At 36.8% G+C, this 24,047-nt stretch overlaps 1 protein-coding gene across 2 annotated transcripts; it reads right to left on the reverse strand.

Annotated features, from left to right (window-relative positions):
* Nucleotides 1-5,186: 5,186 nt before the first annotated feature.
* On the reverse strand, nt 5,187-21,816 carry LOC100768666 (aldo-keto reductase family 1 member C18). 2 transcript variants are annotated; one of them, XM_035441495.1, is made up of 9 exons: nt 21,622-21,816; nt 19,225-19,392; nt 18,302-18,418; nt 17,280-17,357; nt 15,928-16,050; nt 9,086-9,195; nt 8,673-8,838; nt 7,885-7,967; nt 5,187-5,359 (listed from the first exon to the last, which is right to left on the reverse strand). In XM_035441495.1, the coding sequence occupies exons 1-9, from the start codon at nt 21,709-21,711 to the stop codon at nt 5,317-5,319; spliced, it is 978 nt and encodes a 325-aa protein (XP_035297386.1). In that variant the 5' UTR covers nt 21,712-21,816; the 3' UTR covers nt 5,187-5,316. The 2 variants fall into 2 exon arrangements, with proteins under 2 accessions (XP_035297386.1, XP_035297387.1); XM_035441496.1 differs by lacking the exon at nt 17,280-17,357.
* Between the last annotated feature and the right edge of the window lie 2,231 nt (nt 21,817-24,047).

Raw genomic sequence — 24,047 nt, forward strand, 5'->3', positions numbered from 1 at the left:
AGTATCAAAATTTAAAAAATTAACAAAATTATAATTTTAATCTTACCATCAAAAAGTAAAAATATGTTTCTTAAGTATACATAATTCTCCTTCTGTATTTTAGTTTTTTGCTTTGAGGACATGTCTAATAGATAGTTCCCTATATGAATGATTTGAAGGTTTCCTCTGTGCTTTCTTACTCTGTGTCATTGTTTCAGGAGAATATAGTGCTGCTTTGGTTACTATGGTTTGGTAGCTTGTCTTGAAATTCAACATTACAATGAGACAATGGTTTACCTTAGAACGGTTGTTACAAAGGGGAAGCAAAAAGTAAACACTGATGGGATGTTGAAAAAGTAGAACTCTTATACATGCTAATGGGAATGTAAATTAGTACAAACACTAAAGAAGACAATATAGAAGTTCCTAAAAATAGAACTTTTATATGATCTATCCCTAACCTCCTTTATCTATACAAAGGAAATAAAGTCAGTGTACTGGAATGATACATGCAGCCCCATTAGGAATAATTATGAATTTAACCAAAAAATGTTATTTGAATGCTACACTAGTAGCACAGACATTGAGATCAACAATTAATAAATGGGACTTCCTGAAACTGAGAAGCTTCTGTAAGGCAAAGGACACAGTCAGCAAGACAAACGGCAGCCCACAGACTGGGAGAAGATATTCACCAACCCCACATCTGACAGAGGGCTGATTTCCAAAATATACAAAGAACTCAAGAAGCTAGTCTCTAAAATACCAAACAATCCAATTAAAATGTGGGGAACAGAACTAAATAGATAATTCTCAATAGAGGAATCTAAAATGGCTGAAAGACACATAAGAACATGTTCAACATTCTTAGCCATCAGGGAAATGCAAATCAAAACAACTCTGAGATACCATCTTACTCCTGTCAGAATGGCTAAAATCAAAAAACACCGATGACAGTTTATGCTGGAGAGGATGTGGAGAAAGGGGAACACTCCTCCACTGTTGGTGGGAGTGCCAACTTTTACAGCCACTTTGGAAATCTGTATGGCGACTCCTCAGGAAAATGGGAATCAGTCTACCACAAGATCCAGCAATTCCACTCTTAGGCATATACCCAAAAGATACACATTCATACAAAAAGGAATCTGCTCAAATATGTTCATAGCAACATTATTTGAAATAAGCAGAACCTGGAAGCAACCTATCTAGCAACCCCTCAACTGAAGAATGGATAGAGAAAATATAGTAATCTACACAATGGAGTACTACTCAGCAGAAAAAACAATAGAATCTTGAAATTTGCAGGAAAATGGATGGAACTAGAAGAAACCATTCTGATTGAGTTAACCCAATCACAAAAAGACAAATATGGTAATTAAACATTTTTTAAAAATCTCACCCCTTTAATACCAGCACTCGGGAGGCAGAGGCAGGCGGATCTCTGTCAGTTCGAAGTCAGCCTGGTCTCCAGAGTGAGTCCCAGGATAGGCTCCAAATCTACAAAGAGAAACCCTGTCTCAAAAACCAAAAAAAAAAAAATCATTTTACATATCAACCCCAGTTCCTCCTCCCTTCTCTTCTACCACCTCTACCCCTCCATCCCATTCTGATCCACTTCTTAGAGGGGGTAAGACCTCCCTTGGGGAGTCAATAAAGTCTGGCATATTAAGTTGAGGCTGGACCAAGCCCTCTCCCCTGTATCAAGTTTGAGCAAGGCATTCCATCATAGGGAATGGGCTCCAAAAAGCACCTGGGATATTTGTCGAAGGCCTTTTCAGCATCTAATGAGATGATCATGTGATTTTTTCTTTCAGTTTGTTTATGTGGTAGATTACATTGATAGATTTTTCATATGTTGAACCATCCCTGCATCTCTGGGATGTAGCCTACTTGAGCATGATTGATGATTTGTTTCTGATGTGCTCTTGGATTCGGTTTGCCAGTATTTTATTGAGTATTGTTTGTGACAATGTTCATGAGGGATAATGGTCTGTAATTCCCTTTCTTAGTTGTCTCTTTGTGTGCTTTGGGTAGCAGTGTAACTGTAGCCTTGTAAGAATAGTTTGACAATGTTCCTTCTGTTTCTATTGTATGGAACAATTTGAGGAGTATTGGTATTATCTCTTATTTAAAATTCTGTTAGAATTCTGTGATGAAACCATCTTGCCCTGGGCTTTTTTGTTTAGGAGACTTTTTTTTGACTGTTTCTATTTCCTTGGGGATGATAGGTCTATTTAAATTATTTATTTTGTCTTGATTTAATTTTGGTATGTGGTACATATCCAGAAAACTGTTCATTTCTTTTGCATTTTCCAATTTTGTGGAGTACAGGTGTTCAAACTATAACCTAATGATTCTCTGGATTTCCTCAGTGCCTGTTATATCCCCCTTATGGAAAGCAGTGCTAAGAGGAAATTTGATAGCACTAAGTGCCTACATAAAGAAGGTGGAGAAATCTCATAATAGTGGTTTAACAGCACACCTGAAAGCTCTAGAACAAAAAGAAGCAAACTCACCCAGGAGGAGATGGCAGGAAATAATCAAATTGAGGGCTGAAATCAGTAAGATAGAAACAAAGAGAATAATACAAAGAATCAATGAAACAGCGAGTTGGTTCTTGGAGAAAATCAACAAGATAGACAAACCCTTAACCAAACTAACAAAAAGGCAGAGAGAGAATATCCAAATTAACAAAATCAGAATTGAGGTACAGTTTTATGAAGGTTTTTTATTTTTAACAGCCTTTGGTTAGGTAGTGATATTACTTGTGTCATTAAGATAGGAACAGGAGGGTGCTACAATTTGAACACACTTCTGTTCATTCAATGGGAAGTCAAAGCTGAATGTTTGTTGTGATAATTTGATTTTATGACTTCCTGTCTTTGACTTTCAGAATCAAAAGTTTGTTCCACTTGTATCATTTGAGGAGCTTAAAGGCTTTGTGTTTTCTGTTGGACTCTAAGTTTCCCATATTTTCCCAGTCCTGTTGGGGAGAAGGAATGCCTTCCATATCAACATTTGACAGATATGATGTTTGACAAATATAAGAACATACAGCATACTTGTTTCTTTGTCAAATTCGTCTGTTTCTGTTTTAAATTTGAAAATATTTGACACACTTGCCATGGAGCTGTACCAGCACTAGAGGAAGGAGTCCTTGTACATAAGAACAAGGCTCCCTGTGAATCTGAAGGTGTAGTTTGGGGGGCTCCATAAATGTGTTAGAATTTCTTCCCTAATCATTTCCTGATATGAATTGCATTTACTAGATGACGTTTCTCATCTTTGTTTTGATATTGTCTTGGTTGTAATTATTTTAATTTCCTTCAATGGCTCAGAGAAGGTGGGTCTACAAGCTTACCAACCACGTGATCACTTGCTAGTTACTAGGGCTAGTGAAGTGGAGTTACATTTTTGCATGGGGTCCCATAAAGGCCCACTTGTGTTCCTTTCGAACAGTGTGTGGCATTGGGACATGTAATGTCACCTGTCCTCAGTTGTATAATCCTTTCTGTAAGAAGATAGAATGATTTTTAAAAAGTGGGAGGAAGCGGGTATGTTACATAGAGATGACATTTTTGTGAACATAGGACCTTTCGAAAGGTATTTCTTGAAAACTTAAAAGGGAAGATGTGATGGCTTTTAAATGTTGTTGAAATTTAGAATTTATTAGTGTCAAAGCCAAATAGGAGGGAGATGCATTTGTAGGATTATTTGCTTGATTATCATCTATATAGTAAGTATTTACTTAAAGAGATGGTGTGTCTTCTAATTAAACATGCCTCTTGAGGATAATCAAGCTGGTCAAAATTCCATTGTGTACCTCATCTGGGCACAAACTTATAAAATTCTGAGGTGTGATGAGAGCCTGTAATATCTGCAGCACACAGTACCATTATAGATTTAGTAAGCCCTTAGTTATTGAGTCCTCATAGGCAAGTAGTGTAGACTAGGCAAGAATCCTCTGGTGATAGTCTGACTATATCATTGGCATCTAATGTTGGATAGATACAGTGTGAAAATACATTTGACTAACTGTTTAGAATAATGCATCTAGTCATGGAGAATACCCCTTCTCTGAAAAGCCACCAATGTTGAGCTTCATTAAAAAAGACATGTATATCATTGGTTATTTTGGCTAGAGAATTAACCAGCAGTTGGCCTATGTGCTTGGTTTAGTTATCTAGAGCCTGGATAACTTTATGTTCCAGACTATCTTTAGAAAAGATTAACCAGCATAGAAGAGTCATGACTTGATATTTTGACTAGGATTAAAATCAGTTCAGATTACTGGCAAAGCTTGGTAGGCTTGTTTATGACTGTGAGGCTCTGACCAAGATGATATGTTAAGTTTCTGATAAAATATATACTATGATATTATATAGTGCTCTGATATTGTATGCGTAGAGATTATATAATCCAAATGGAATGAGCAAATCCACTGACACCTGCAGATAGGTTCTTTACTACAGTTTTCCTTGTAATAAAGTGTTTTACACACACACACACACACACACACACACACACACACACACACACACACACTGCCATGCCACTAGGTCACTGTCATTTATCTGTTAGCCTCTTCTTAAAGTATCTTGGAAGAAACAAGGGGATTGCTTGGGTTGTTTCTACAGAAGGGAGCTCTTGTATGGTACCTTTGGATGGATTGGAATCAGGATACACCAGAGTTTAATCTCTCATCTGAAAATTTCATCCTGTGATACAGTGAGTCTCTGATATCCTAAGGAACTCAAGACCTTTACAGACTGATGCCTCTCTTGGCTCCCTCTAAAGACTTCTACAGAAACTGCATTATCCAGCTCTTCCAAACTCCAATCTTGGCTGTTTTTCTCATGTGTATCTTGCCTTCAAAACCATATGTGATGTATTTTCTTGTTATTTGAAGGTCAAGATAAACACTAACAAAACCCTTCTAATTGTTTCTTCTCTAAAGGATGAGGACTCTATCCATGCTTACACCAAAATTGTCAATGAAGTAGCTGTTATCTCTTAAACACTGATCACAAATATTCAGATAAATCAGTGTGAGGTCTTAATGGGGTAGGAAGAGGTAAAACATTCAAGGTATATACACATGAATAGGCAAGGTTGAAGCAAAATATTTTTTATTTATTTACAGAAAAGAACCAAAATTTAGTGCTTTTTTTCTCCTTGATATACAGACATAGCTCAAATGAGGGTGTGTTTCTAAGCAGCATGGATTGGAGGTGATGTGTCCAGCAATCAGTATATGACAGTCCAACATCACACACAAGGTCTTCTAACTAGCATCACACACAAGGTCTTCTAATTAGCATGGAAAAGGCCTCCATGCTAATACTCATCAAAGAATGGAAAGCTGGGGTGAGTATTAAACCTGCAATGAGAGAGAACAATGCACAATGCATCTGATGACTGTTTCTAGTATAAGATTTCTACAAAAATGCCACTGAAGTGAAAGTTGAAAACTTTATTTTCTAATAAGCCATGCGATATGTGTTCTTACTTTTAGAAACATTATTTTATAATAGATCTGAGGAAGAGCAAATAAGCTGTTCAAATACATTTTTCTTGGAACTTAACACACAGAGAGCCCAGAGCCAATCATTCAAATATATATATCTTTCTATAAATTAAAAGATAACTATTTCTTTTTACTGTAAATTCTCAGTGAAGCAAAAATAATTTTGTCTTGTTTTGAATTGGGCAAGACCACTTATGTATTTGACAGTAATGAATACTTTGGGGGGATAATGAGATGGCTCAGCAGGTAAAAGTGCTTTCTGTCATCCCAGGAGACTTGAGTTAGATCCCTGGTATCTTCATGATATGAGGACAGAATCAACTCTTGCAAGTTGTCCTTTGACTTTCATATGCTTGGTATGTGTGTGAACATATACACACTAAATCAGGAGACCATGGCACTCTATGGGCCTCTGGGAGTGGATCAGTATTTATCCCTGGCATAAGAAGGGACTTTGGGAGCCCATCCCATATGGAGGGGTGCTCTCTCAGCCTGGACACATGAGGGAGGACCTAGGACCTGCCCAGGATGATATGACTGACTTTGAGGAACCCCCATGGAGGGCTTTACCCTCCCTGGGGAGCAGAGGGGGAATGAGGTAGGGGACTGGTGGAGGGTTGGGGGGAGTGGGGGAGAGGGAGAAGGGATTGTCATGTGAAGCATCCTTGTTTCTAATTTGAATTAATAAAAAATAATATCTTGGGGAAAAATAGTTAAGAACTACTCTTATGTGGTAAAGTGACTGATAGCAGCTTAGTGTTGGTTTCTTCAATTATTAATTATTCAATAGCTGGTTATGATACAGGATATGCTTTGTTAGATTCAGAAGGAGTGCCATTTATGAGCCTGAAGTTCCATGTCTAAGGAACTTACTTTATAGTAGCATGGAAGTGATAAAATGACTTATCATTTTAATGGGAGCAACAACCACTGATTGCTTGCCATTATTTCCACCTCTTTGAATAAGTATGTTTACTTCATTATTTTTTTTTTTGACTGTGGAAGTAGTTTTTCTTTTTATTCACTTATTCCCTTTATTATTTGTTCTGGCTCATGTGCACTCATAGCATCAGCTACTAGCTATTAAGCCCTTTGATATTAATGAGAAGGGCTTTAGCTTAGTGGTAATACACTGGTCTACCATGCATGAGACCTTGAGTTCAATTCCCAGTACCTCACAGAGATAAAAAACAACAACAAACCTAGCTAGAAATGAAGGTTTAGAAGTTCAGTCAGTGGTAGTGCAATAGCATACAATGTACAGCATCAAAAGAAGGTAAAAAATGAGAAATCAATTAATAAAATTTTGGCAAATGTTAAGCTATTAGATAGTGCTGAAGTGTATGGTGGGAAGGGCATTAACTGGGTATGTTACGTCTATTGTTTTTGTCCATGAAGATTATCCAAAAGCTAATAAGTAGTAGAAAGTTTTTATAGTTAGCCAATTGAAATTTAAACAATTTTCTGATATTTTTATTAATTTATGCATTTTATTATTGCAAATGTTATCATATTATTATAATATTAGCAATATTTTGTTAATATAGGTAATAACCCACCTTACAGCTTTGGATTATATACTATTGCACATTCTAATCCATTCCATGTATTATCATGCTTAATTCTAATTAACTATCAATAAATTTTCTTACAAGAAAAATTCCTTGCTTAACCTCTTTCATGTATACATCTTCTTGTAAATTACATAGACTTATAGACAGCATGAAGGAGAGTAATGATCATTTGTTGAGTAAAAATAGTGTTCTATTTACCACAACAATCCAGACATTCTTGAGAAAATGTTTGTCTGAGTCCTGAATACACATACAGTGCAAAGGAAATAAGAGGTTTGATATTATTAAAGCCATTAAATTAGCCAGATTCAATAAGCAATTCCCTATGGAGAAGGGTGAGAGCTATTGACCAGTGCCACAGAGATGATGAAATTGCCTTTGGTCGAGTAAGGGATTGAATAGAATATAGAGATGATATTGTGAAAATGATTATTACAATATTTAAACATGTGACATTGAAATGCCCAGAATGTATATCCATATGGTACATATAGACTCAAAGATCTGCAGGAAGGATATAGACTCAGCATTGATGTTGGCTGACCCAGCACATTTCATGCAAGTGACACAAAAGGGGCAGGTGTGTCAGATCAAGGTGGCCCTGCATCCATCTCCCTTTTGCTGTGTCCAAGAGTAAAACTCACTGAGTCTAGAAAGAGAATTCTAGAAATCTATGTCTTCTGTAACTCTGTTCTTTGACTTCCTCATACTGAGGTAACTTTTGAGAGACATGCTATTAACATACTCTCCTTAGAAAACAAGGCGAGAACCATAAAAATTACGAAAGTTATAAAAGTTACTTACAGATAACCAGGAAAGTACCGTAAATTTCTGTTCAGGCCATCCAGGATTTTCATGTGATCAGAAGTCAATTGAAAATCAAAAACCTGTTATAGAAGTAGAAGCATTATTTAAATATATATTTATGGAGAATATTCATCAATCTGCGACAATACACAATACTTAAAATATCTGGGGAGCCCCCTTCCCCATTCTCAAAGTCATCAAGCAAAAACAATGAAAACCAACTTAAAAATTAAATGGAAATACATCATCACACATAATATATAATACTACAAAGATTTCAAAGGACACTCGAGAAGAGAGCTTTCAAGTTTCAAAAGAGATAATATCATGTATGCAGAATATTCAGAGAAGCGCAGAGACAGTTTTGAAAATATGCTTTGGCAATTTTCATGTATACAGTTGCATTTGTATATCTTATCCAGGAAGAGTCAGGCTGAAAAAAGTCATTTTCAGTATTACTTAAAGTAGAAATTGCCCAATTATTAATGACTCCTGATCAAGGAACTCAGAAACTGGAAGAGGACTCATTGTATATAATTCCAACCAGTATTATCATGAAAAGAGATGTATTAACACATGGGTCCATACCTGATTGGTGTTACTCTAAAATAGTGTTTAGAGAAATACTAAACTATCAACAATTTAAAAGTTGACAGATTTAGGTAAGAGATGTACTGCTTAATTTATTAAACCCTTTGCACATTTGAAAATTCTAGAACTAAAAAAACGATGTGGATGTATGAAGGATGCAGTTTAACATCCCTGATGCTGGGCTTCTTCATCACCTGCATGTTCTCTCTGATTCGCTCCTCATTGAAACTCTTAGCCAGGACCACAATCCCACGCTGCAGCTGGTAGCGAAGGGCAATTAGGGCAGGAGTCCGCTTGTACTTCTCTGCCATGGCACAAAGAACTGGATCATCCAAGAGAAATGGGGTATCTTCATTAACACTGAAAGGAAAGACACATTCTAGAAACTGTACATTTTCTTTTTTGCCAGGGTTGAATACAGATGAAATTGACCCCAAGAGCTCAGGAATTCTCAAATGTAGTCAGTGCATTAGCAGCTAATCATCCTTTGGGACATTTCAGAAATGTAACCCCACCTGACTGAGAATGAATTCCAGAAACCTGACTATTGTAGCTAAGAGTATGTTAACAGTTGTGACTTAGAGATAACATCTACTGTTCTCATTACCAGTATTTATATCTCTGAGTTCCCAGCGCACCATAGGCAACCAAGATGATGTCATTCATCTTGCAGTACTCCAGAAGCTTGCTCTGATTGAGATAAGGATGACATTCTACCTGTATATAAACAGAATAGAAAGGTATAACATTATATGAAACCCTTATTAATATCAAAGGAATATTAAAGGGAAGGAAGATAAGTAAAATAATTAATATTATCATGAAATTTGAATTGAGAATATCATGTCATGGACACATGGCTTGCCCTGGCAAGGGGAAATAGATGAGATATCATGGGTTAACTGGGAGTGGGGGTGTTCAGGAAGGAGGAGGGGATTGGGGATGAGAACATGAGGGAATGAGATGGTTGAATTGGGAGAGAGATGGAGAGGGATAGTAAAGAAAGATATTTTGATAGAGGGAGCCTGTATAGGGTTAGGGAGAAACCTGGTGCTAGGGAAATTCCCAGAGAACCACAAGGATGATCTCAGATAAGACTCTTAGCAATAATAGAGAGGGTGCCTAAAGGGGCCTTCTCCTTTAATCAGATTTTTGACTACCCTAACTGTCATCATAGAACCTTCATCTAGTAGAAGCAGATGCAGAGATCCATCTTGCCAAGAACCAGGCCAAACACCAGGAGTCCAGTCAAAGAGAGGGAGGAGGGATTATATGGGCAAAGGGGGGCATCAAGGTCATGACAGGGAACCCCACAAAGACGGTTGACCCCAGCTTGTGGGAGCTCATGGACTGTGGACTGACTGGCAGCTGGGGAGCCTGCATGGGACTAAACTAGGCCCTCTGCATGCAGGTAACAGTTGTGTGGCTTAGTCTGTTTGTGGAGCCCCTGGCAGCAGGACCAGGAATTATTCCCAGTGCATGAGCTGTCTTTTGGGAGCTCATTTAATATGGTGGGATGCCTTTCTCAGCCTTGATACATGGGGTAGAGGCTTGGTTCTGTCTCAACTGAATGTCCCAGACTCCTTGACTCCCCATGGGAGGCCTTACCCTTTCTGAGGAGTGGATGGGGGATGGGCTGAGTGATAGAGTGGGAGGAGGGGGAACTTCGATTGGCATGTAAAATTAATAAAAAAATTTTAAAAAGGAAAAAAGGTTTTCTTTCAAATAAATTTAGTATCTCTTTTGGGAAGTTAATATAAAATAGCATTCTTGAGATTCAGTAACCCAGTGGGCCAGATCTTGTATGCTAAATACCAATTTTTACTATGGTAGACATGACAAATTCCATGAATTCATAGATCTTTGAATATTGTATTTTAGACTAAAGCAAGGATTTGGTCAAATATTCAATTGAGGTAAGCTTTGAAAGACAACAGGAAATTGTTAAAATTTTTGTCAGTGATACTGAGTTAATTTTTGCATTAAAAGAAGAATAAATAAGGTAATTAATGGAGAAGATAGGAAGGAAGGAGGAGACACAGAAAGAAAGAGAGAGAACACAAAAATATTGCTGTCTAATGATGGTAGTTATTATATTAATTCCCTTTTTACAGTATTAACAATTAAACACCAACAAACAGTCTAAGCAACAGAGGAGAGGCTACCTTAAATGCCCTCTCCTGATAATGGGATTGGTGACTAATTTATACGACATCATATAGCCTCCATCCAACAACTGGTGGAAGTAGAAGCAGACACCCACAGCTAAACCTTGAACTGAACTGAAATCCAGTTGCATAGAAGGAGGACTGATGAGCAAAGGGGTCCGTACCAGGCTGGTGAAACCCACAGAAACAGCTGACCTGAACAAGGGAGAGCTCTTGGTTCCTAGAGTGATAGCTGGGAAACCAGCATGGGACTGATCCAGACCCCATGAATGTGGGTGTCAGTGAGGAGACCTCGGAAATCTATGGGACCTCTTGTAGTGGATTAGCACTTATCCCTAGCATACAAATGGACTTTGGGAGCCCATCCCACATGGAGGGATACTCCCTGAGCCTATACACAAGGGGGTTGGCCTAGGCCCTATCCCAAAGAATAAGACAGACTTTGAAGACCCTCTATGGAAGTTCTCACCCTCCCTAGGGAGCAGAAAGGGTATGGAATAGGTAGGGTGTTAGTTTGGGGGGGGGAGAAACAGGGAGGGAGAGGGACCTGGAATTGACATGTAAAATAATTTTCTTTCTAATTAAAATTAAAAACGAAAAAAAAAAACAATTAAAGGAAAGAAGTCAAAGTGTAGCTTGTCTTACAGTTTGTAAGTTTGTTTGGACTTTATAACCAAATTCACTTTACACTAATACGTCATTCGAGAAAAGTGAGTATCAATATCAATATATACGTTAATATCAAAGGGGAAAATTTCACAGCCCTTATTCCTAGATAAGGAACTACAGACAGCTAATACTGTGGAAGGAGTAGAATTATCTTCCCTGAGATGAGCTCCCTTACTGGTTGTTCAATGCAGAGTGGTCAGCCTTAAACCATACAGACGTAATTAACAAGGAGAAACTAAAACAACCCTAGATATCAGGAAAACAAATAACCCAATTAATAATGGGGTACAAATCTAAACAAAATTCTCAGAAGAGGAAACTTAAATGACTGAGAAACACTTAAAGATATGTTCAATATTCTTAGTCAGCAGGGAAATGCAAATCTAAAGTATTTTGAGATTTTATTTTTTACCTGACAGAATTGCTAACATCAACAAAATGACAGCTCATGCTGATGAAGATGTGGAGAAAGAGGAACACTTATCCATTGGTAGTGGGAATGAAAAATTGTACAGCCACTATGGGAATCAGAGTGGTGTTTCCTCAGGAAGGTGAGAATCAATCTATTTCAAAATCTAGCTATACCACTCATGGACATATACCCAAAGGATGCTTCATCCTGTCATAGAAATACTTGCCCAACCATGTTCATTGCTATCTTATTCTATGTATAAAAGCCAGAAATTGGAAACCACCTATATGTCCCTCAACAAAAAATGGATAAAGAAAATGTGGTAGATTTACATAACTATTACTCAATGTCAAAAAAAAAATGAAATTTGCAGTCAAATGGATGGAACTAGAAAAAAATCATCTTGAGTGAGGTATCTCAGACCCAGCAAGACAATGAAAACCAAGCTACAATTCATGGAACAGAGGTTAGGTATAGAGTAAGGGAGTAGAGGGTACGGCTAAATCTTGTTAGGAAAGGGAAATTTAATATGTAGTTATGGATGGATGATGGTAGGACTGGAATCAATTGGGTGGCAGAGGGAAGAGGATGAATAAGGGGATGAATACTGGGAGGGGCAGATAAAATGAAAGACCATTTTCAGGTAGAAAAGAAACCTAATACAGTAGAAACTTCCTAAAATATATGCATATATGAAGGTGATATAAGCATAATTACCAAATAATGGGGGAGACAGAGTCCTAATTAGCCATCTTTTAACATCAAAGGAAGCTCCTACTGGTATTGGGCTTCATCTAATTGAGTTGTTGGCCAGAGTGGTTGCACAGGTATCTCCAAACAACCCAGGCTGTTGCCACAACGGTAGCTTGCCATTCACAAACTGACAGCAAGGCCCCGTTGCTGAACACAAAACCTATACAACTCACTAAACATGGGGAAGTTGAGCTGGTGCCTACACAGAGCCTTCCCTCCTACGTTCTAGCATCTTTGGTACAGGAAGGTACAGGTTTATCAATTGGAGATTGATTCTAGTTTAGGGATGGGGCATGTGTCCACCTGCAACCAAACCACAAATGTAAACACCAACTCAGGTGCAATCTCTTTGTTCTGTAGTGTTTTTTTGCCTTCAAGATATACTAGTGCACAAAGCACAAAGCTTGTGGGAATAATAAACTGATATCTGATTGACTTAAGGTCCTCTCAGTGAGATCAAGCCAATACCTGACATCACTTGGTTGGTACACATTCTAAGACTAGATAGTTCATGGACCTAGAGTAAAGCCAAATGTTGTTTTTCTACCAAAAGAACATAGTTGAAGCCAAACACGTGCTTGGCTGACCTTGCCTTGGTCACTAGGAGGTCAGATGCCTGCCTCGTGGCAAGGAACCAATCAGAAGTTAGCTGGTGGTACTATGCTTTACGGCTCTGGGTGTGCTTTATGGACAAGTGCATAGCAATGACGCAGAGAGCATAGCAACCACCCTGGGAGGGCCCATGGGCCATAACAACCAGTTAACCAATCAACACAGGGCAAACCCTCCAAGCCTGGAGCCTCGCCAATCCTGAGCCTGTTCGTACCCCTAGACACTCCCCTTATGCTGCCCTATAAGATCTCTATGCAGATGCTTCGAGCTGTCTTTCCTAGCCATCTGCCATGGTGAAAGGATTAAAGACCTGAGCTAACATGGGGTTAGCTTGTTAAACAACAATAAAGCCTCGTGCAGTTTGCATAAAAAAAAAAAAAAAAAAGAACATAGTTGAATGGCATTCTGCTATGCTCATTGATCAGTGCCTTAATCAGCCATTAGAGTAGCTTTCTCCTGCAGTATATAGTAGCAAATATACAAAGATCCACAGATAGACATTATATAGACAGTGAAAGACCTTGGGACACCAATCCCTAAAGGGGATGTCTCCATCAAATCCCTTGTCCCAGGGCTCAGGGACCCTTGTGGAAGAGGGAGTGGAAAGAGCATTAGAGTCAATTGGGATGGAGGACACTAAGAAAACGAGGCCCTCTGAATCAAGATGATCAATATCCATATGGATTTACAGAGTCTGAGGCAGCTTGCATAGGGCTTGCACAGATCCACAGCAGATGGTGTCCTAGAGCAGAAAGAAGTGGACATATGCCCCATCCCTAAACTAGAATCAATCTCCAATTGATAAACCACCTGCAAATGAAAATTTAGTTTTCTCCAAGGGAGTCTCGTTGGGGAAACAAACTACCGTTAAGGGTAGGCTGCCTGTCGGCAGTAGTATATGGCCAACAAAAAACAAACTCAGTTGTTATCTTTGGAGATTCCTTGTACCATAATGTCAAATTTTAAACTCTATCTATCTATCTATCTATCTATCTATCTATCTATCTATCTATCTATCTATCTATCCATCCATCTATCTTCTATCTATATACCCATTATCTATAATATAATTGACCTACCACTTATCTGTTTATCATCTATCTATATTTTTAAATATAGATAAAATATATACCAAATAGGACCATTGCATATATATCATGGCTTCCAGTTTAGTGGTTTGTAAGGGATTTTTGAGTGTGTAAACCAGTGCATTTCTGCTTCTTGTGCATTTTCTTGGGCTGTTTTCCTTCCATTTGTCTGTTTTGTCTTATTTGGATGTGTTAGTTTTTGTTTTACCTTGTTTTATTTTATTATTATTTAGAAGCCCCTTTGTTTTGTAAAGAGAGATAGAATGGGGATGTATCCAGATAGGAGGTGAGGTGGGTAGAATATAGAGGAGTAGAAGGAGGGAAAACCATGATCAAGATATATTATGTGAGAAAAATGTATTTTCAATAAAAGGAGAAAAAAATCTTACCTTTAAAAGTGATCTGTTTATGACTAGTTTTGCTAAATGATCAAATCTGGTATCACTAGTTGCTAGATTATTTGAGTTCTGGTTCATTTGTTATCTCCAGTTGCCTTCAGTTAAAGTTGGAAACTCCACTAATTTTTAATGTCCTTTGATCTAATACTCTAACCACAGTGATGGATGAGAGCAGTTAATTTTGTAGTCAATGCATTTTGCAATATGTAGAAGTGAATAGTTATTTCTATAATTTATTCTCAATGGGTTCACCAAAACATTAAACACATGTGTGTAGAAGTAGGCATTTGCACTTGCCTTGTTATAGAATATGCTATAAATCAAACATTTTAGATTAGTGGTTCTTAACTGTGGGTTGTGATCCTTTTGGGTTGAATGACCCTTTAACAGGGGTCACATATCAGATACCCTGCAATCAGATAGTTACAATTCACAACAGTAGCAAAATTACAGTTATGAAGTAGCAATGAAAATAATTTTATGGTTGGGAGTCACACATGAGGAACTGAAGTAAAGGGTCACAGCATTAGTAAGGTTGAGAACCACTGTTTTAGATAAACTGATATTGTGTATCATTATTCCAAGTGTTCTAAAATTTGAATATGATTCATTATATAATTCATATAAAACATTACTTCTGTATTATTTCCTCAAAATTTATATTTGAAAATAATGTCAATATATACCCAACACATCCTTGTCACATTTTTTTTTCTAACAGAGAAAACATTTCTTTTTTCTAAGACAGGTTTTCTCTGTGTGGTCCTGATTGTCCTAGAACTCAGTTTGTAGACCAGGCTGGTTTTACATTCACAGAGATCCACCTGCCCCTGCCTCCTGAATGCTGAGTTAAAGGCATGCATCACCACTGCCCAGTCCAAATTTCTTATATACAAGTTATAGAAAGTATCTCAGATCAGAGACGCAGCACACAGTAGATGTTTTCAAGCAGAAGATCAACTCTAAGTATTGCTACAACTTCCTGAGTATGGATTTCATCAACCTCCAGTATTGCTGTACTTTCCACTGTTCCTTTATTGATTCAGTGTCTGGTCATCATTAATATCTCAAGGATAAGTGGGTCTTCCTTCGGAAGTGTGACTAATGACTTTGTCTCCAAATGATAGCTTTGACTTCTCTAAAGTCTTTCCACACTATGGTCTCCCCTCATCATTGTTTTGCCTTATCAAACAAAGATACAGTTACAAACAAACCCTCCAAGAACCCTGGATGAAGGCTCTCTTCTTAGCACCCTTTGCTGCATAAAAAAGGTGAACAAGTAGGGAGGACACAGACACCTGTCAATTGGACATGGAGAAAGCATGAAGAAAATAGATAAAGGAGCTCACCTGGTTGCACACAGGCTTATATTTGAGCCCTGGTTTGTTCAGGATCATCTCCAACTGCCTACAGTTAAAGTTGGACACCCCGATAGACTTGGTTAATCCTGCATCCTTACACTTCTCCATGGCCTGGGAAGAAAATATTGGTGAAGAATACATACACAATTGGAGTCTGATTGCTAGAAATGCAAAGCTGTGTTGATAGAAAGAACAGTGCCAAGAAAAGAAAGTGAAATTGACTGGTATTTATTGGTAAGAACTGATAATTAATAAAGTAAATGGCAGAAAAGTCCTGTGCTCTTCTTAGTCCATCCTGATTATTGAATAAGGAGGAAAGCAGGTTACAGTTATCATCTCCACTTTCACTTTGTTTTTACTATGCAGTTTCCTTACTACTGAAGCAGGCCATTCGTGAGAAAGACCATAATGTCTACAGTAAAGATAACTCATCTTTTCCTACATGTGGAGTTGTGTGAAATTGATGTCTCTACTGTTCTCCAGTAATAGCCACTGAATTGGTTCTTTGAAAATGTAATACATGTATATAGTGCCTTCTGAATACTGTAATCCCCATATCTTCTAGAAGTCTCCCTCCCACATCTGTTGCCTGTCCTCCTACCCTACCAGCCTCTCCCACATTCATTTCTTTTGTTTTGAGGCCTTTCTAATTTAACCAGGATTATCTATGTGATCATGGACTTGGAAATATCTATGGGAGCCTGGTGGGTTATTGAGTGGATACTCAACTGAAGACAAAGACAGCCCCTTCCCCAGAATCTATTGCCATTAGCCAGTTCACCATGGAGGGATAGGGCCACATGACTCCTTTCAGGATTGAGGATTGACTGCTGACCAACTCGATCTTGTACAGGTTTATTTGGGGGTGGGTGGGCACCTGCTGAAGGATCATATCTGCATTGCCTGTATCATGCCCAGAGGACCCCATTTTTCTCTCTGTCTAATGATGCCTATATTCTTTCTGCACTTCCTTCTGAGATGTGCCCAGAGTTGTAGAAGGTCTGATTACTCATCCATCACATTCTCTTGCTTTCCCTTCCTCTATTTTTTTAAACTCTGTACTGGGCTATCTTTATTTTATTATTATTTTTTAATAGTTTTTATTAGTTCAAATTAGGAACAAGCTTGCTTCAGATGTCAATCCCTTCTTCCTCTCCCTCCCCTCCCCTCCAACATCCCACCTGCCCCTAGCCATCCCCCCTCCACTCCCCAGGCAGGGTAAGGCCCTCAAAAGGGGCTCCCCAAAGTCTATCACATCATCCTGGGCCAGGCCTGGGCCCGACCCCATGTGTCCCCTTCCTCTATTTTTTTTTCCTGTGATGTTTATTATAGTCACTTACCTCCCATGTGGCACAGAGATCCACTGTGTCAAATATTAAGTTTCCATGCTCATCTCGAGGTAAAATATCATCCCCTGGCTGGAATAGTAACAGTGATTAGAGAGATCTTATCATTTTAACATCTCTTCCTGTAGCTGTGATCCCAGATAAATGTATAGTTGGGAATTAAACACATAACATAGATAAAACAACTTTTCATATCCTAATGAAGTGCCTTGCATGTAGTTGTAAGAGAAGTCTTTCAGCAACAGTACTTTATGTTTTCATATGCTATGTATGATAAAAACAATATGTTTCCATGCCCTGTGGCATGTACTAGTTGACACATTACCTTTAATACACCTATATATTCTCCTGTTGTAATGTCCATCTTTCTCTAATAATGCCACTAGTGTCATGGAAGTAATTTCAGGCAATTATGCATTGTAACCTTGACACAGGATAATCAGAGCTCCAATACATGGACTTTAGATATTTGAATGCATGAGTTAGGAAAGCTAGGAAAGTGAGAAAATGTCAATTGGTTCTTTGCAAGATGGACTTTAATGATGGAACATATAGGAAGCCATCAAATATTGAGCATGAGCTTTAAGCTAAAGGCTTTATTTAATCATCAATAGAAATGGTTGAAACAAAATTGACCAATCCTCTAATAATATGGAGTCAGGGTATGGATAAGTGGAGATATTTCCAAAGACCATTCCTTAGCTTTGCTTCTTTGTATGATGTAGTAAACTTTTTCATGTAAGTTATCTTGAGTAGTATTTTTAAATTTTCTTTTTATATTTTATGTATGTTTCATTTTTGGTATGTGTGTGTACAACACAGCAGATGATCAGAGGACAACATGTATGAATCAATTCTTTCCTTCCATCATTTCTGTAGCCACACCTTGTTGCTTTATAACTCGTATAAGTAAATTGAGATTACATAAATTTTTATAAATTTAAATGCATCTACTCACAAAATGAAGGTCATGTTGACAGCTCAAGTTAAATAGTTCAATATTACAGATTGCCTACCTTCAGAGGCACTGGGAAATGAATGAGATAGAGGTCAATGTAGTCCAAATTAAGTTTCCTCAGTGAGCTTTCCAAGCTAGGTCTGACCAACTCTGGACGATGGGAAGTTGACCAAAGCTACAGAGTACAAATAATGGGAGTTGTGCTGGATTAATATATTACCAGAGTCAGTGGCTTTCTGTCATGTCCCTAGTATTGAGAAATTTTCAACTGCTTAAAAATTGACCACAAGAAAAAAAAGAAAAATACTGGCTTTCATCCTGAGTATATTATGGTGGTATCCATCTACATAAACTCTCATATGAGTGGTTGTTATTAGTAAATATGATAATAATGGGAGGAAATTTCTTAATATATAAATACATTATTAATTTGTATTGTAATAATGCCTTAGAGAGAAATTTAATATTTTAATTCCTTTACCCACTGAACTCAATGGGGGAAAATTTAGTATCACTTTAATTTATATAACTAAAGAAACATTTTTTATTATTTTAAAAATTGTGGACATAGTACTAGACACTTTAGCTATTTCTTAATTTAATACCAAAGGGCTATTTTATGATGTTCTGTTTTATCTATAAATATGACATACATTCATGATTTGGAATATCATTCAGCACATAAGGGAACTTTGTAGTCACATCAGAGTCTTCTCTGATAACATAGTTCCTGCTAAGTCATAGTACTTTCCGCAGAGTCTCAGAAAAGCAAAGGAATTTACATTAAGCTTATCAATTTAAATACAGCAATGCTGAGACATCCATCACCTCCCACATTTAATAATGAATGCAATATGTAGGCACGCATGAATAAAAGATTGCCTATAAACACAATTCACCAACTACAGGTTAATCATACTCTGTCATCTGAATACATCCCCCATCACTAATTTGCACAATCATGCACTGTACGTATGATACCTTTGAAGTACAGAATATATCTTCCCTTTTCACAGTGCCATCTTCAATTTTGCTTTGAATGGCCTGTCCCACCTCTTTTTCATTTTGGTACATGTGAGCACAATCAATATGGCGGAATCCAACATCTATAGCTATTTTGGTGGAATCCATAGACTTTTTCTTGAGATGCTAAAGAGACAGAAATAAACGGTATTTAAAGTTTAGTATATGATTAAGTTTAGTACAAGCAATGACTTTTATAAGAAACAATTTCCACCCATGTTGTCATTCAGTTCTGCTTGGAGTGATGGATGCATCCACGTTTTACTGAGTCTTTCCCAATAAAAACATTGGTAAGAAATCTAAGTTCCCAGAAATCAGAAGACTCTAGTCTTAAAATAGTGACTAGTATGGTATGTTAAATTTATTCTAAACAGTTAAGTAATATATATGTCACAAATAAATATGCACAGTGAAGATAAATCCCCTAAAGACATAGATTTATACAAAGAAACTATCCAGATCACAAAGAAAAATTTCAAGTGGTTGTCAGATTTTACAACAAAATTCACAATTTTAGGAAAATTTTTTAAAAAAGCAAAATTTAAAATTGTTTCGTCCTCCAAGTTTGGTTAAAAGATAAAAAATGGTGAACCAGACATATTCTTATTTATTTATTATTTACTAATTAAATTTCTTTTATTTCATGCTTTATGTCTGGAGGTAAGAAGAATAAAACAACTGTAAACATTCTTTTATGAAACAGTGTTGAATGTTTTTTCAGATAAGTAATAATCATAATATTTCTTAAATAGCCAGTTAAACAGATGATGGCTGCCCTGAAGGAAAAGCCTCAGAGGGAAGTAGTTAGAGATCTTTGGAGTGTGCTTTATGGTTTGGGAAGCCCTACAGGCACCTATGTTACTAGAGCTTCTCTGGATGGGAGAGAGGAGAAACAATGAAGCCAGTATGAAATTATTTCCATGTTTTGTCAAACCCTTCAAAACCAAATATGGTAACTCATCAGTTGGATATATAAGACTGTTCTTAACCTTGTAATTTCATAGAGGTCTAAAGTTAAGTGTTTTTTTGTAATTATTAAGTCAAGAATTTGATATCACCACTAGAAGAAAAAAGTAATCACCAATTTATATATCTGTGAACCCTGCAAGCTTCAATAATGACTTAGCAAGATATGTCCACTGCTACATAGTGGTATGAATATTATGGCAAATACTAATTGTTTTTTGGAGTTAAGCCCTAGTCCACAAGACAAATCCCATACTTGGCGTCCTTATTGGGGTCATGAACCTGTGATCAGACAGGTCATAAGCCCTAGAGAAGAATTTAAATAGGTATGGAATTAATCTCCTTACATCCATATATTAATGAATGTCTCAACTCTCATCAGAGAATGTAATCAGGATATATTGTATGTGAAAAGAATCTATTCTCAATAAAAGGGAAAAATTAAAAAGCCATAAGTATGAGAGAGAACAATGACATATGTATAACCAGAAAAATGATAGCTACTTTTAGCAGTTTTGTAGGAAACTAAAATAAATTGTTGTACTGACATAAAAGTGAACACATAGATGAAGGGAATAGACTAGACTTATAGAAGTGAATTTATGCTCCAAATGATTCTCAACAAAGGCACTGACACACAAATAAGAAAAACCACAGGGTTTTCAACCAATGACACTAGGAACACTGAATATCCCACACAGAGGATGGAAATGTGACTGAAATCTGCTACATGGTATAAAACTATCCATCAAACCAAATCAAAGACATTAATATAAGAACTGAGATGATAAGACAACTAAAAGGACAATGAAGGAATCTCTTTAAAATGTTGCATAGGTAATTTTTGGATATTTTCTCCTAAGCAAGGACACAATAGCAAAAGTAGACAAATGATAGTATACCAAGTTAAGAATCTTTTGCATAATAATGGTAACAGTCAACAGTGCAAAGAAAACAGTCTACAGAATAGGAAAATGTGTCAATCAATTATCTCATAAAGACTAATACCCGGAATTTATATCAAACTCATAAATAACAAAAACCAAACATAAAATGCATGAATGGATTGAATAAACATATTTCAATGGTTAACAAATAATGTAATATGTATTATCAGATAGTGATAATAACTAAGCTTTGATTTTCTCCTTTTCTGGGAATCAGATCAAAGCAGAAGGAAGACCTTTGATAGTTGGACCAGAATAGTGAGTGTTAACATGTTTAAACTCTGGTACAGAACACAGTCTGCCTCTCTCTTCTAACATGGAATAGCTCTAACCTTGTGAAGCAGAGGCCCAGAAGCCCACCAGGACTTCACAGGAATTGGTAACTTCCATATTTTAGGCATGTATTCATTCCAGTCCTCAAACCCAACACCACCCCTGTTACCTCTTCAGTCACATAGGTGCCAAAGCCCAGTACAGGAATGTGGTGGCCATCATTTAATTCCATTTTCTGAGTTTTGGAACTCATTTTCATTCACTCCTCTGACTTAGAAGACTCTCTTTCTTCTACTGCTCTCACATGGCAGTGAACAAGTCCAAATTATAGCTCCAAAAGTGTGTGACTAATTTTAAATCAATGGCATGGAGGCGGAGTCGATGACAACAGCATTCTACTTGTAAGGAAAGAATTGGCACCAGTCCACTTATTTTTCTACAAAACAGAATTTGTTAGAAGCTACTACACAGTGAGCCCCAAATATTTTTTTTAATAAATGTTGTCATTAGAGTACACTATACATTACTTTCAATTGCTGCAAGAGACTAAGTGGTTGTTGACCATTTCTAGAATAAAAACTTGACATGTCTATTTTCTCAGTTTTTTTGTTGCTATGTTATGAAGAAAACTCATTGTTCTTATACTATGTGACAATCCAGAATATTTTAACAACCTACAATGGTGACTTTTGATTTTCTTCTATTTTTATTTGGCTCATTTTGTCTAGAGATAATATCCACAAAAACCTTACTTTTCTAGATAGATGATCCTCAGTTCTCTCTGAAGGTGATCAGGACACTTTATTTGTCTACTTTCTGTTTCTGTTATCTCTTTTTCACATTTTGCAGTTTTAATGTAGTTTTCTCTTTTTGTGCCATATACTTCTTGGAGAAATGAAGAATTGGAGATGTTACATTATCTTATATAGGATATTTTGGAAATTGAGGCGAAATTTAAGGTTGATTTAAATAACAGAAAGTTCAACTCTACCGAAGTCTGAGGGCTATCGTATTTGATCATATACCCTTTGAACCTGATCTGTCAAAAACTAGTACTGTCATAGAAATAGAGCAAAACAAATAATAAAGCCCACACTGAAAAATTCCCCACACCCAAAATGCCTAGACCAGAGAGATTTTCATTTCAAAATAACTGGGAACAATGATTCCTTAATTTTTCCAAAAGAATTCCCAGATTGTTTTAAGAGGCCAACACCACCTTTTATTAATCCAGTCCCAAAATCTATAGAAATGAAGACTATAGAACATTATCTTTTATAAATATTGATGTGAAAAATCTTTAAAATCCAAATTGAGGAGTGTATTACAAGAATAAAACACAATACTGAAAAAGATTCTATGTAGAAATTCAAGGATGATTCTATATAGAAACTTTGTCCAGTGTAATACACATTACCGAAAACATGGTCTTGTCAACTCATACAGAAAAGCACTTGGTAAAATGTAACTTTCAGGAATGAGACAACAAGCAAACTAGGAAACTCCTCAACACAACAAAGGATATAAAAAGTAGCTTTGGGAATCCACTAATGGTTTTGTTATCTATTCTTTGTCAACATTTAACATCATGCTGTATCTATATTTTACAGTTTCTGAGGAGACACTGCTCTCTCTTGATTTGCTTTGTCACTTTAGAGATACTTGTCCTACATATATAAACTCAACTTTGGGAGAAAGTTGAGATACACCCCACACACACACACACACACACACACACACACACACACACACACACACACACACGCATGCACTGTTGAATCTCATTTTATAACTGAATATGTTAATTGTTTAAAAGATATATGCCCTATTAGAGAAAGATTAGCTTTTCTCAGAAAGGCAAATATCAAATACTATAAGATACTTCTAGATTTGTATATAAAATATTTCAAAGCAAATCATAAGAAGGATATTTGCATGGCAGTACTTACGTAGCCTTATTCATTCAATTAATAATATTAAGGACAGCCAACATTAGGATAAAGAACTGAATGAGCAAGCAAAACTACAGCATATGCATATATACTATTATTTAGCCTTTGAAAAAATACTCATATCATCCAATAGCATGGATGAAACTTAGAGATATTTCTCTGAAGTTGAAGCTGAACATATTTTTGAATACATAATTATTATGTAGAAAAATGGGTTAATTTTCATAAGATGACAATATAATATGCACATGCAGCAGTATGTTTTGATGATATATATCTACACACCACGTGAACTTACTTTACTCTCCCTTTACCCTGCTTGAATCCCTTTTATCTTATCTAATATTTCTCTTGAATGGTCATGATTCCAACCCTCATAGATTCCATGTAAGGAAGTAATATCTGACTCTTTTTTAATCTGGATTACTTTGTCTATTTCTATTTGCCTATTTCGCCACATTAGTAAACAGAAAACCTCATCCTATTATTCATACAGAGGAGGCACAAAACCTCAGCAGCCTCAACAAACTTGAAAAGGAATTACACAGTGGTACTCCCACTTCTGTATATCAAAATTTACCACAAAGTGGCAGTGATCAGAATTGTATGACTGTAGTAGTGATGTGTAATTCTGAGGAGTAAA

This window comes from Cricetulus griseus, chromosome 3 (assembly GCF_003668045.3).
Source record: "Cricetulus griseus strain 17A/GY chromosome 3, alternate assembly CriGri-PICRH-1.0, whole genome shotgun sequence".
Classification (NCBI taxonomy): domain Eukaryota; kingdom Metazoa; phylum Chordata; class Mammalia; order Rodentia; family Cricetidae; genus Cricetulus; species Cricetulus griseus.

What these genes read in the sequence shown, in the direction of transcription:
- LOC100768666 (XM_035441495.1), bottom strand. Translation starts at nt 21,711, where the DNA reads ATGAAAATGAGTTCCAAAACTCAGAAAATGGAATTAAATGATGGCCAC. An exon ending in GCACCTATGTGACTGAAGAG is followed by an intron (nt 19,393 to 21,621) that starts GTAACAGGGGTG and finishes CTGTCTCTTTAG; the next exon opens with CATCTCAAGAAAAAGTCTAT. An exon ending in ATTTCCCAGTGCCTCTGAAG is followed by an intron (nt 17,358 to 18,301) that starts GTAGGCAATCTG and finishes TTACTATTCCAG; the next exon opens with CCAGGGGATGATATTTTACC.